The sequence below is a fragment of the Amblyomma maculatum genome, chromosome 6 (genome assembly GCF_055883805.1).
Source record: "Amblyomma maculatum isolate TAMU_Amacu chromosome 6, ASM5588380v1, whole genome shotgun sequence".
NCBI lineage: Eukaryota > Metazoa > Arthropoda > Arachnida > Ixodida > Ixodidae > Amblyomma > Amblyomma maculatum.
Genome location: NC_139349.1, coordinates 62,136,312 through 62,149,938, shown reverse-complemented (window position 1 = coordinate 62,149,938; position 13,627 = coordinate 62,136,312). Strand labels below are relative to the sequence as shown.

The 13,627-nt window shown below is 44.9% G+C and overlaps 1 protein-coding gene across 2 annotated transcripts in view; it reads left to right on the top strand.

Moving 5' to 3' along the window:
• The first annotated feature begins 6,092 nt into the window (after positions 1–6,092).
• The window catches only part of LOC146185867 (uncharacterized), a 14,831-nt gene continuing 7,296 nt past the window's right edge, over positions 6,093–13,627 (top strand). The window contains exons 1-7 of one of the 2 annotated variants that reach the window (XM_084606793.1): positions 6,093–6,633; positions 7,921–8,107; positions 9,259–9,356; positions 10,220–10,273; positions 12,005–12,236; positions 12,558–12,717; positions 12,817–12,962. In XM_084606793.1, the coding sequence (XP_084462919.1) occupies positions 9,287–9,356; positions 10,220–10,273; positions 12,005–12,236; positions 12,558–12,717; positions 12,817–12,962 (662 nt within the window). In that variant the 5' untranslated portion in view covers positions 6,093–6,633; positions 7,921–8,107; positions 9,259–9,286. The remainder of the gene's footprint in view (positions 6,634–7,920; positions 8,108–9,258; positions 9,357–10,219; positions 10,274–12,004; positions 12,237–12,557; positions 12,718–12,816; positions 12,963–13,627) is intronic. The other variant, XM_084606794.1, reaches the window with a different exon arrangement.

The window sequence follows — 13,627 nt, the reverse complement described above, 5'->3', positions numbered from 1 at the left end:
AGAGGTGGCGGAAAGTTAGATGGGATTGAGAATTGTGTTAAGTCTGCAGAGATCAAGTGGATGCAGCTAGCACACGACCGGGTTAATTTGAGGAATATGGGAGAGGCCTTCGCGTCGCATTGTGTATAGTCCGGCTGATGATTATGATGATGATGATGATTATGATTATCCGGGCATATAAATCACCGCTTTAGTCATTGAAGCCGTGCGGACGAGCCCCTGTGGCCTAAGTGCAAAGTGTTTGACTCGGGGCCCAAGGGCGCCGGAGGGTTCGATTCCCACCGCAAAAGAGCTGCCCGAGTCGCTAACTCCTGCCAACTTTGCTATTTCATGTGGTCTGGTGACGTCGTGCAACCAGCCATACAGTGAGTACCCACCCATGTCACCTGTTTAAGTTATGCGCGTGATTTTTTGCTGACAACGGAGACACCGGATTTTCGAGGAATGGGGCCTTAAACGCTATCCCATTAATAAATAGGCACAGTAACGCACCTCTTACCGTCATCCCCCACCTGTAAAAAAAAAAGCGAGTCCTCCATTCTACTTCTAATTGTTCTAAATTAAAAACATGTCACCATAGCCTGTTATTGTTAAATGCCACCGTATATTCTGATAATGCTCATCACGAGGCGTTTTACCTCTTGGATTGTTACAGTAGAAAAGCTGGAAAGGCTACGCTTCATGGACACATCGAAAACATTCATTGCTCAGCTAGCTTTGCGTGCATGTGTACATAGATTCGTATGACATCACGCGCTTAATATGCCAGCGTTACCTTTGTAACTAATCTTTTTGATAGAAAATGTTTCTTTTCTTGGACAGAAAGTGTCCTCACGCTGGAGGTGAAACTATCACATCAAGATTCCGGATAGAAATAAGATACACCATGCAACAGCTCTGTGTAACTTAATAGCACATATAGAGGAGTGTATGCAATCTTCTGGCTTGACAGCACTCGTTACCATTGGGATCAAAGTTTGGAGGCTAGGAAAAGGCTGAAAAGCAAATTTTTCCATTCCGCGGCTATTGAAACCGTTCAATGTGAGCGATGGCCGAAATGAGCTCTCCTGCGCAATCCGGGACGCTTCTGGACAACAACAACCCTGTTCTATATTTAGACAAAGAAATTTAATACATCAGTTTCTGAATCATTTCCGCCAGCCATACGAGAGTATATTAAACTTTGCACGAACGTTATCAATACAGAGCAATAGCAGCAGACATGACGCCCAAGAAGGCAACGTTGCTGAATGGAATCTCAACGCTGCAAAATCGCGAGAAAACCATTGTTGCAACGATGCTACCCTGCTACCGAGAGGTGCCCGTCGGTAATTTGTTACGCCGTTTCCGAGGGGATTCCCCGCTTTCGGGGCCTCCCAGAACGTACCGAACTTATCCATAACGATTCTGGGCAGCCAGCAGTATATCAGACACAGTTTCCAAGAGGACGGCTTTAGGTCCACTTTGCCACTTCACTGCAGATAACGTTTCTTTTCATTTCTTTTTTTTTTTTTTGAGCAAAAAGTCTATTATGATGAGATTTGTACCTTTGCACACTCGTTTAGTAACGCACACAAATATGCTCTAGATTTCTTGATGTCCAAATTTGTGAATGAATATATATAGAATTTTATAAATTTTGTAGTCTCCCAAATTTTCCAGATAGTCGATTTATCTACCAGCTGAACAACCAGGACGGCTAGCTCATCAGATGGTATAGCAGAGAGAGATGGTCAACAACTCGAAATGGCAACAGTATTGGTACTATATTTAGGAGAACCCCCTAAGTGTAATAGATTCGTAATAAGGAGTTAATCGCTCTCTAGAAACCATCCAAGCGCAACCATACGGCTACAAATGAAAGCTACACAGGTTTCTCAAAAACTTCGTATTTGAAGAATCATTCGTCTTCGTCGGCGATTGGAACCGGGGATCCCCTTGTGAACAGCAGTTCAAACACAGACAGAAACACTAGAGAAAAGGGCAACGAACACAGTGCTTCTTCTCTGGTCTTGTCACTTTTCTTGTCTGATGTGTTTGTCTGTGTTTTTGTTGTTCCTCACAACATGTTTCAACAACAAGCCTGCCAATATGTTTTGACATGGATCCCCGCTCCCCTAATCAGGCGGTGGTTGTTTGTAGCCATATGGCTGTGCATGTGGGGATGCTAATGATCGAGTAATAACTATAATAATATTCTATGAATTGGAAGGGCGAGAATCCGGGCGAAACATCTACTGTCACCGAAATAGGTTAGGTTAGGTTAGGTTAGGTTAGCGCCTTGCTTTTTGCTGCCGTCTAAAAGTATCCGCTGGGGCCGGGAATCGATCCCGCGTTCTTGGGCACAGTAGTCGAGCACCCTAACCACTGCATCCCCTCGGCAGGGCTGTCCTGAAATAATCTGCTTCTGTTGTTTGCAGGCGATCACACGAGCACACTCATTCTCTTGAATATCCGAGTACCCTGGCGATGACGCGATAACAGCAAGCGAAAGTGGCAAATGCACGACCCGTAACTCGTGCTGCGATGAGGATTTGCTCGCCTTCTTCGAAGCGTCTACGGGCTTCCCGGGCGTGTGACGAATATTATCTAGATGCTTGTTTATTTTTCCTTGCATAGTTCGCAGAATCATCTATATATGTATTTATTTATTTATTTATTTTACAATACTGTGAGCCTTTCTCAGGCTCACAGCTCCTCGAAGTCCAAGACGCTCTAGCGTGAAGTTCAGCCGCGACTAATACAGGAGAGCCGCCTGTCTAGGCTACCGCATTCTTTCAGACCCCGTATTGGCAGCGGGAATCCGTCTGTACATAGAACGTGCTCAGGCCAGACCCCTCGGAGACAGCTCTTTGAAATCCAGCGTGCGTCGTCTTATGGCTTGACGTCTGTCTGGGTGCAACTTGCTGAGTATAGGTGATAAGCAAAGGTGAGTTGTACTGTTGAGTTAATGGAGACTCGGGCATTAGGAACTTGAGGCGCGCAAGGACGCCGCAACCCTGCAGGTTTTCACACAGGCTCTGCATGAGCTCTTCTTGCCCTCTGCGCGTCTTACATGCCGAAAGAAAGGAGAGTGGGCGTGCGTGTGTGTATCGGTGTCCCTAGAGCGGTTTTCGCCGTCTTGCGTATACTGCCGTGAAGAAGGTGGTGAGTCGAGGATTAACTATAGTTTCGAGCCAGTTGAAGAATGTCGGTGTCACCCAATCTGCGTCTGCTGTTGGACACGCGACGCACCACGTTCATGACAGTGTATACGTTTGGGGCTGGAGCGACTACATACCGTGAAGCACGCTTTATAGTTTAGTTAGATGTAGAACTCGATGAAAAGTATTATGTCCTCTGGGAGGTTGACTGGACATTGAGGTGTACTGTGTAGCGTTAACGAGTCACGCGGGTGCGAGTGAACGAGGAGAAATTCGCCTTCTGCTTGGAGCATGCTAAGCCCACGTGCAGCGAGTAGAATACAGTCACATCCGCTGCTTCTTGGATAGTATTATCTGCATCTTTTTCTGAGCCAGTACTGGGACTAAACTGTGATGCCGTCCGCGTGGATACCGTGCCTTACGCGGTCGATACTATTGGGAGCGTCAGGAGGACCAGGTATTGCCGAGTTGAAGAGTATGCCCCAACCCAGTTAAGTGTCATGGCTAGGGAACTAGGTGACGTGCTAGCAGGCGTCACCAAAATGAACGGTGTGATCACGCGCAAACGAATGGACGGAGATGTATACCTGCTTCAAACAGTTGGCATCCGCCAGGCCGTCAAGAATCGCTTCGTACGTAATGTGGTCGAAAGCACCCTTTTTGAGCATGGCGAGGGTGGCCCGGGCCTGCACTCGGCTAGGCCTGCACAACTGCGTGCTTCACTGAACAATCCGTTCGACTTTGTGAACAATCCTACGCATATCCTCGCTTAATTGAGGTGAGTAGCCATCAATGTTTTGTTTTGTCGATATTAAACAGAGCGAAAAAGACGGGGACCAAGGAAGGACGACACAGGACGAGCGCTGATTCTTAATTAATTTTTTTAATAGCGTTGTTTATTGCCTCAAGGCATAAAGTATGTGTAAAAAATTAAAAAGGGTAATAAATAAAAAAAAAAAGGTTGGCTGTACTAATAAAGTTCGAGAGAGAACGGTGATAAGGTCCTCGCGCCCAAGCAATGTACGAAGATGCATGTTGTTCGGCGACAGGCCCACTGCTGTCAGGCGTCCAATTCTCGTCGTCTTCAGTGCCGGGCAAACCCACATGTGGTTGATATCTGCTTCATCATTTTAGTTATTCGCAATGGTAAACTACTTATACCCATGGCGCTATACTTTTTTTTTTTTGTCTTATATGTTCACTTGCCTTCTAATTATCTTCTTTTTGGCTACATAAATGTACATCTCAAGAACTACTTGGCCGAACCGCCTGTGTTGGTATCTGGCATACGTTGTAAGGTCAACAACAAAACAACAGCAACAACAATTATATATGGGAGAGGCTCAAGCTGACATTGCATCTTTTTCCTCGACTCCCAACGACGCAAAAATATACATACCAGAAAAAGATTCCAGAAGTTCAGAAGAAACCGGATACATATCCTGCTTATTTACTTTTATTCGTATTTGTTATGTAGCCATGTAAGTTCATTTATTTCAGTTCTCAACCATCTGCAAACATAAAATGTCCAGAGCTTCCAGTTAGTCCACTCGTAGCGTTGGCTCATATACGCCATGCTTGGGCAGAACGTCTGGAGCCCTTTGCTCTCAGCGATCAGAGGACGAAGAAGAAGAAGTTGGTTCCACTGTCGTCAGGTGTTGGCAGATTATCGCGCTATACTTATGCCTCCGGACCGTTCGTTGCGTTGGAAGCTGAACACGCAAGAAAGCAAGCCTTCTCACGACTTGCGTCGCAAAGGTACTTACGTTGTAACAAACGAGTGCATGTGGCCGTGCTGCTACTGGAATTCCTTCCTGAGTTGTCGTGATTCTACCTGCTGGAAGGGGGTGCGGAGTATTCACCGCACTAGAACCTTCCAGATGTCCGCCTCTTTGTATGTTCCGTATGCATTACAATCGCTTTGATATCCATACCCATTTCAGTAATGTAGCACTCCCCCACTGAGTGCTATCTTGTGCTGTGTGTAGTCAGATGCTGGCACCCGTGATGGTAGACCTAAATATTACTTTATCACTTACCATGTAATGCAAATAAGCGCTTATAAGCAGCATTCGTAAAACGAGTGAGGTGTGAAAATGTCTCAACTTCTTGACGCGGCCGCTGCAATGAAATAATTAAAATTAGATATTTTCATATTCAGAAGATTCCTGCAAACTGATTCATATGGCATCAAATTGGCCCTGTTTTTCGAAAGCGAAATTATTTCTGCCCTTATTTAAGGCTTTTGAAGATATAGGTTGAACTTTATTTTCATCTGGGAATCGAACGGCTTATCGCGCATTTGACGCGTTTGCATGGATGCGACTGAAGACGACTCAAGCTCGCTTTTTAGGGAAAGTTCAAAAAATAAGGATACAGTATGACTGGCGTCTTTGTTCCTCAAAAAACATTTTTTTTTCCAAAAATCGACTCACACCGATATCTGTCATATTCGTGTAAACTCGGATGTTATCTTGTAAATCCATAGAACTTCAATTCCCTAACTTGTACACTTGCTTCGTTATCTCTTGAACAGTGAACACCAAGTCATAGAATCGGAATTAGAAGCAGAACTTCATTCTTGTTTTTTGGAGGTTGCAGAACCTGACGTGTAAAACTAGGTCATTAAGCCGATAATTTTAAGGGTACCTCCTGTGTAGACTAACGACGAAAAACTCAGCAACCAATTTTCAGTGCGAAAACACTTGACCATCTGTAGTCCCCAGAGAAAGAAAATTGCCGACGTTCAGTTGTCGCTCAGCCTAGTTGCAGTGGCAGAAGTGTTTTCCTTGCGTGCGGGCCTTACATCTGTTGAGCTCGGGCAAAAAAAAAAAAAAAAAAAAGAACATTTGGAGCGCAGCGGACTTCAACCCAGGTATGCCTCCTGGGAAGCGAGTAGGAACGTCGTAGCTGATTACACTACTTCTTAAACTGTAACATGCTATTAAGCTGTGCACTGCACGTTATCTTCCCCGTGGGGGAAGATATGGAAGATGGCACGTCCTACTGTGCCTAACTACGTTAAAGCCCTGCCTTTATTTTGCGATTCCACGCAGATAATCGCTCGATGAAGTCGAAGAAGACATCCCGTCGAAGGGCTTCCCCTGTCTCACCGCGCAAGTCAGCCCGCGCGAGGACCTCTCTCTATCTCGCCCAGAACGATCTTGCGGCCCTGCTGTGCGGGTTGCGCAAAACGTCACGGACCTCTACCGCGGCACGCGTGCCGGGGAACACTTCGGCGAATGAAACGTCGTCGGAGCCACCCGATAGGAAGGGCGGCAGGCGGCCGCTTCAACTGCGAGTCTATCCCGCACCGTTCTTTGGACACTTGCCCTTGAGCCAGGTGTACTTGGCGCCGCCCGCCTACGGGGTAGCTGGCCGCGGTCCGGGCCGTCGGTTGGAGCGCAACCAAGTCTCTGAAGGGGTTCAGACCAACCACGTTTCGTGGAGAGAGCCTACCCACCGGACCAACGCTGACAGGGCGTCTGAGGTTTGTTTAACGTCATTATTTCACTTCCGCTACTTGAAAACAGAACAAAAAGCTCACTAGGGTTTCATTATTGTTAAATAGTTTTATCGATGCTACAAGCCTGTTTCGAAACCTTGCGATACCATGTGAGGTCAAGCAAAGGTCCATCAGTTACCTATTCGGTGCTGTTGCAGCACTAGGTTTGCACCCAAGGATAAAAAGATAAAAGAATGTGATGCCGGCACTGCCCATATATAGAGAAAGAGCGAGGACTCGCCTCATCTTAGTACGCACATAAGGGCAGACATACCTTAAAGCTGATAAGGTCGAGAGTCCTTGCATACGCGCAAAAAAATTCGGAGGAACCGATAAACCATCAGCGCGCGACCACATGAGATGGTCGGTTATCAGTAGGTGCCAACTTGAGGCTGTCCTTTCAGACGGGAGACTGAGATCATAAGAGTCTTCCAGGAACCGTGCATGTTGGGTCAGACACGCGGCCGCTAGGATTCGCTGGCACGTTCAGACAGGTGAGTTAAGCCGGCCGTTATATCTATGCCAGGTGGTCCTTCACATAGGACTTTGTCATAGAATGCGTGTGAGGTATTATACGAACAAATTAAGGAATTAGTAATTAGGCGAGTGGCAAATTTTGTGTACGCGATTAAAGATATACAAGGACAGTTGGCAAACGAGAGCCATGAACGCAGGTTACCCTTTAAATCAATGCTTACGCTTCCCCCCTGCCTGTTCGCCGGTCCCCGGTTTGTTACTTTTTCTTCTTACTCTCCAGCTTAGCGGTTCAGCGCAGAAGTCAAGATTGATTATTAAGAGTTGTAGTCAGGCTAGTTATTGAGCGATGCTGCTAAATCTAGCGTAGAGATGTGCAACGGAGAAGTAGGGAGAACGAACGGGCAAGGGTTCTTATATTGCAGCTTTTATTTCCAAACTGCAGTGGTCACATTTTTCTGGGGTTTCAAGGAAAGCTCACGGCCAAGACAGATAGAAGAAAAACAAAATAGATCGCCATCTATCCAAAATACTCTCGGGGAGATTTATGGGTTCTAAAGGGCTATTTTACGGCTTCGGTTTCGTTCCGTTCTTTCTTCGAAATGTAAAGATGTTCTCATCTTCATCGATAAAGTCTGTGGGAAGTGAGCTCTCTCTCTGTTTTCATTCATACTTGTCCGCTTTATTTCCGTGCCGTGATTTCTAAACGATTGAGAGCACTGCGTAGATGCCTGGCCATTTTGCTTACAATTCCTTCTCGATCGTAATCCCTCCGGCACTGGGCAAACCGCATTGCAGTCGGCCGGCAACGAGAGGAGGAAATTCGCGCCCTACGACCCAAGGCATTCTCGCTCTTGGCGTCGGTCGAAGGTGGCGCCACAGTCCTCGGAACCGCGCTCCGACATCACGGCCGCCACTACCACAAGCAGCAGCGACCAGACGGCGATTCAGAGCCTAGCTCCCGACGCCCAGAGCATCATGCCGCGTAAGGTCACGCTCGCGGGACGTCAGGACGTCATGAAGGACGTCAGGTCATCACTATAATCTTTAGTACCGCACGTTTGGCTGCAAGATTCATATAATAACGACATAGTTTATGTATATAAGTGGCTCCTAGCGCCATGCTATGGTATAGGTTCTAATTTTTTGTTATCCTACTCCCCTTTTTGGTACAAGAAAATCACAGCCCCTTTCTTAGATTCCTGGCTTGAACTCTGGCGTATTGATGGAATTAGTTGGTGGCGCAATATTTGCCGCCTATTTTTTCTTCCGTAGTAGGTCGGAAAAGTGGGAGTGATTTGTTTTTTGAAACGTGTGCATCTCTGAATGGGGCCGAGCAAGGGTTTAATGAAGCTCTCGCAGCATCTCGTTCAAAAGATTACTTATCCTCACAGACCAAGAAATAACAACGTAAAGTTTAAAAGCGGCGAACCTTTGAATATAACCACTGAAGTTTTGAGAGGAATGGTCGACATAACATCATGAGGCTGATGCTATCCTTTTCGATTAATGGGAGCAATAAGTCTGGCGCCGCCTTTGGAACATGCTCGTTGTGCTTGTGAACGGTCAAAGGTGTGCTTCCAGCTTGCAGACGAAGAGTCGATTTAATCGGCGACTAGCTTTCTAGTGATGGACACACCGGATTCCTAACACAAGGAATCTTTGATTATATTCTAGTCCCTAGATGCGGAGTTGAACCATATTATATGGCGCGATTTCATTATTTTGTTATTCTTTTGGAATTTATTTCCCTTGTGGCCCACTTTCCTTTAAGGAAGGGATTTTATTGCGTAGTTGATATTTTCACTTAACTATTTTCACTTTTCGAGCAAAAATAAATGATCTAATTTCTTATTATGATTTATTTCAGGTGGCTGGTAAGTGAATAATTTTTAGCCTTGTCGGCTTGCATAATCTCAATCAAAATATTATTATCGTCAAACGCACTCCTACTCATTCTTATAGATTTTTTTTATGTATCAGTTTTGCGTGGAAGGGCCCTTGATACAGCACCTATATAAGGTTAAAAGATCTCAAGCAGGAGTGATGTATTCAAGCTATAACGCTGACTACATCCTTGATAGCCGCAGCATACGGTACTTTCGAATTGTTAGCACATTTTATTTATGCCCACAGGTTATGCAGCGACGATATTGTCCGCAAGATGGGGATAGTGTTCAGCGTGCTTTTGGCGATGAACGCACTAGTGGCGCTGCTGCTGTACTTACAGCACGGTATGTACTTTTTTGGCATTCTGCGTACGTACCCTAGGCGGAGAAAAACATTGATTATTAAAAAAAAATTATATTTCTTTATCCCTTAGTATGCCGTTAGGTTCATGTTTGCTTCATTGGTTAAATCCGCAACTTCGTAAAACTGCTTACGGTTTTTTCATAATAAATAACTGCTGCAGGTGATTTCTGGTTAGAATAATTGACCATCCATATCTATTTCTAGCGTCTAGGAATAAATTAGAGAGCACCCAGAAGGTAATAGAAATGTTTCGCTGATAAGTTCCAGGTCTTTTCGCATGGCTTAGGATGAAATTTCATTGTTGATTTTGTAACTGGAATTCGTTTTGCGTTTTCAATGCTTGACAGGTACACCGTGTCGCCCATAAAATGTTTCTATAGTGACGGTCGGTTGGCTTTTTTCTTATTCGTGTTTACAAAATGGATTTGGAGAGAGGTGTTTTTTTTTTTTTTTAATGGTGTGAAAGAAATGGCCAAGTGAAAGTATTTAGGCTAGGTGCTACGATTAGAACGAGCGACCTTAGGGATCAACTATATGTGAATTCTCTCGCCTGTCGCGGTTGTTCAAGACAATACTGCTTCGTGATGCTGCGTACCTCTCGGTGGTGAGATGAACAAAGAATTAAACTATTTTGACTTGCGATATTGGGGCTTTGCTTGTAGCTATGACAATAACTAGAAATAACAGACAGGCTAAAAATAGCCGCTACCAAACACAAAGTTGTGTGTGATGCATCTTGCTTTCAATTTTCGTCTTCCATCAACAGACGACGGCAATATGCAGTTTAAGTGATAGATTCGTTTAATGTTCTTTTTTTTCTGGTGCCGTACCTTCTATTTTTCAGTTGATGTCTTCTCGACTAGACAGTTGTTCAACATTCACGGATTGAAAGCAATCGGTAAGCGAATGATAGACTTACACTTGCTTCGCAGGGATGAAATGTGTTAAATATGGCACCTGATCACACAGTACGTGACAATTATAAACAATTCAAAATGAAAACTATGTACGTTTATTTCTGTTGTTGCACAATTAAATTATTCTTTATTTCGTTGGAAAACTAGCGCCAAAATAAGCACCATTCAGGTGAGCGTCACAGAAAGCGATCTCTTTCGTTTTCTTAAACCTTAGCTTTCCTTAGCTTAAGAGCGAAAAGTGCGAAATAAATAATACACCTTTGCATTATAGTTACGTAAAATTTGACACTCATATATTATCAGTAAGTCATAACTCCTTACTTGCCGTGTTGCTGTTATACGGGCATTTGCCGTTGTTAGTAGGTCGATTAGGGCAGAGCTCGTTGCACACCAGGCATCACGATAAAGTGAGTCAAAATTGCTATTGAGATTTATTCTGATCAGCACAAAGTAGGTCCTTGAAGTGTGGTCGATATTTTATTTTTAAATCGAAAAAACAATCTGTTTCTACTGTATCTATCCCAGCTATCCTGGTGGCCCTGAATACCTTTAGGTGCTGAGTGCTACAGTATCATAATTACATAGCAAATTTAAACTTCAATGCTATGATCATAAGCGGTTTCTTATCTGTTTCAACTAATTCGTTGATTTTCGCTATAACCCGTATTAATGCAGATGCATACAGCATCGCCTGATGTGCTGCAGTCCTATTCGCCGATTGGTATCGAGTTGAAACATGTAGCAAGTGCTAATATTTAGAACACACTGGAAAATTCTAATGAGGCCAGATTTATTATGAATGGACAGTGGTTGTGTGTACGCGATATCAAAAGACAGTGTTCAGCTAGGCCTATTACAGACAGATGAGTTCAAGTAGGTTTCGTGAATCTACAACGTGAATGCGCTTCAAACATTACCCTCGGTCAAAGCTTTTGTTTTTTCGACCCCTAAGGCATTCCCTTTCCACCGCCATTGGTAGGATGCCCATAAACAACATACCCGATTCCGCCAATGCCCGTGAAGCTTGGGCCTCAATCCGCAGCATTTTCATTTCTCCCTTTTAGAGCGACTCGAGTAAAGGGGATCGATATTCTCTAGAGATAATTACTTTGCTGTGTAAGCGTCCTGGTATATATTAGCTACATACTGTCACGCTCATTTCTTGGTATGTAAGAATGCTCCCCGTGCGTTTGTGGGGTCTAAGTGCCAGGTTGCCACGTGGGCGTTGTAGAGGATCCTCGCATGATGTGCAGGGTTGGAACGTCGCACAGCAGTCACTTGCACTTTCCTGTCGCGAAATGAAAAAAAAAAAAAAGGTCCGGAATAGCTTTTGTTCGACAACATGCGTGTTAAAACAAACACCACCAATGAAACTGGCTTGTAGTCTCAGGTCATATTCAGCGGTGCTCTAAAACTACGCGTAAGTACACAAGGGTTGAGAAAAGAAAGACGGACTCCTAAAAACTGATGAAAACATCCAGGAGGCTTTCTTTTTTTTTTTTCTGTGGGCGTGAAATGAGGGATATTTGTACTCGCATCCCCTTTGCCCCTTTCTCCTTCTCTTTGATGCCGCGACTGCTGACCAGACGAAATCCTCTCTGTAAGAAGGCTTACAGCACAAATAAATAAAAAAACCTCATCTTTCTATTTTTTTTTTTTTGTAATACAGCCATTCCAAGAGTTCTCACGTTTTATATTCAACCGGCCTTTAGACACCGCTGCCTCAGAGATCGGCCCGGAACCCCTGGTCTGCATGTACCAGTGCACGGATAGTGCGACGGAGAGCCTGCAGGCGACTCCGGACGACTTCTGCGACCTCGTCTACTACCAGCTGGAACAGAGGTTCACCTTCCTGGACTGGCCTAACTCCTCCTGCATAAGACAGCTCGTGCGCATTTCCTCTGGCTCGTCCAAGGAGAAATACGGCATCACCGTGTTCAACTCGTAAGTTGTGCACAATTGACGGAACCATGCGACATACGTGGCTGTTAAGGCGGCACTCAACAAAAAAACATGATGCGACAGCTTTAGACAAAGAGTCCTTCATTCGCACAACTTCTGAAACTCACTCTGATTCTTGTGAATTGATTTTTTAGCGCGCAGCGCTACTAGAAGCAATAACAGAGTTCGTCGATGTCTGCACGAAGCCGCTTTCTCTCCGTGAACTTGAAGCAGAAGGAGAAGGCGTAAATGCACGCGTCGCGCACATCTCCGCCTTCAAAAATAATTCAATTCCATTTTTTTTTTCTCGTTGACCTTCACCAGGCAAGGCGACAAGTCATTGGAGCAAATCATGTCTTCCATAGGAGTGACGCAGTTTATAAAGCTTTGGACATTCAATGTCAAACACCACGGCGTCACATTTGCAAGTGGCACATACCCGATGTTGATCACGCTGGCACACTACAACCTGAAGATTCTCGATGTAAGTTTTCTAAATGCTCTTAGTAAGTTTACAACGTTAGAATTCCTATATAACTAACACCTCTAAGTCTGCGGTTGCGAATTTCAAATTGTTTTGCAGCGGCTCAAGGCCCTCCAGGTGGCGGTGAATACCATGACGGGCGAAAGCAACCGTCGTCGATACGTGCTGCTTGGAGTACAGGGATGGTTTTCGAACTTCTCCGCTGAAAGAGAACCTCTGTCTGCTGCACTGAAGAAGATCGTCACGTAAGTAGGCCACTGTGCTCGAAAGCGCTTTGTAAAGGTTCGGTAATTTGTGAATGAGGATGAAGCGAAAAGCCAGTTTTACTTTAGTGTACAATCTGCAAGTGTAGAGTTGGGAATGCGGAAGCACTAGCAAAAGTGGATGGCAGCATCACCTGGCGGCTGGGAACGTTCCTTCAAGAATGCACATGATTTGTCCATTCGGTGCGGATGTGGTCTGGTGAATGTTGCTGGGCTGCCAACACGTCGGCAGCCAGCAGCGATGTATTGGTAAAAACATTAATACAGAAGAATGTTGCTTACCTGATCGAATGTTCTTGACGCCACCATTTTAAAATAGAGACACGAAGGGAGAGGCACGTGGGCTCCTCAGCTCACATAGTGATTATTATTTCTCGTATCCAGCCCTTGGAAAACAGGTAAAATTATTACGGGCGATCACCCCGTAGACGTGCGAAACTGACGCATCATCCGTACTTTCCATTCTGGCCACCAGTGGTGGCGCCGGCAAAATTCGCCCAGCATGCGCATGACCCGGTTACATTTGTCCAAGTTCCCACTTTTATTTATAAATTGCACATCGTATGGACTAATTGAATGTGCGTCAGTGATTTGTTTTTAACTTTGCAACAAGTCTGCGTCACAGAAGTTGCCTCGACATCATTATC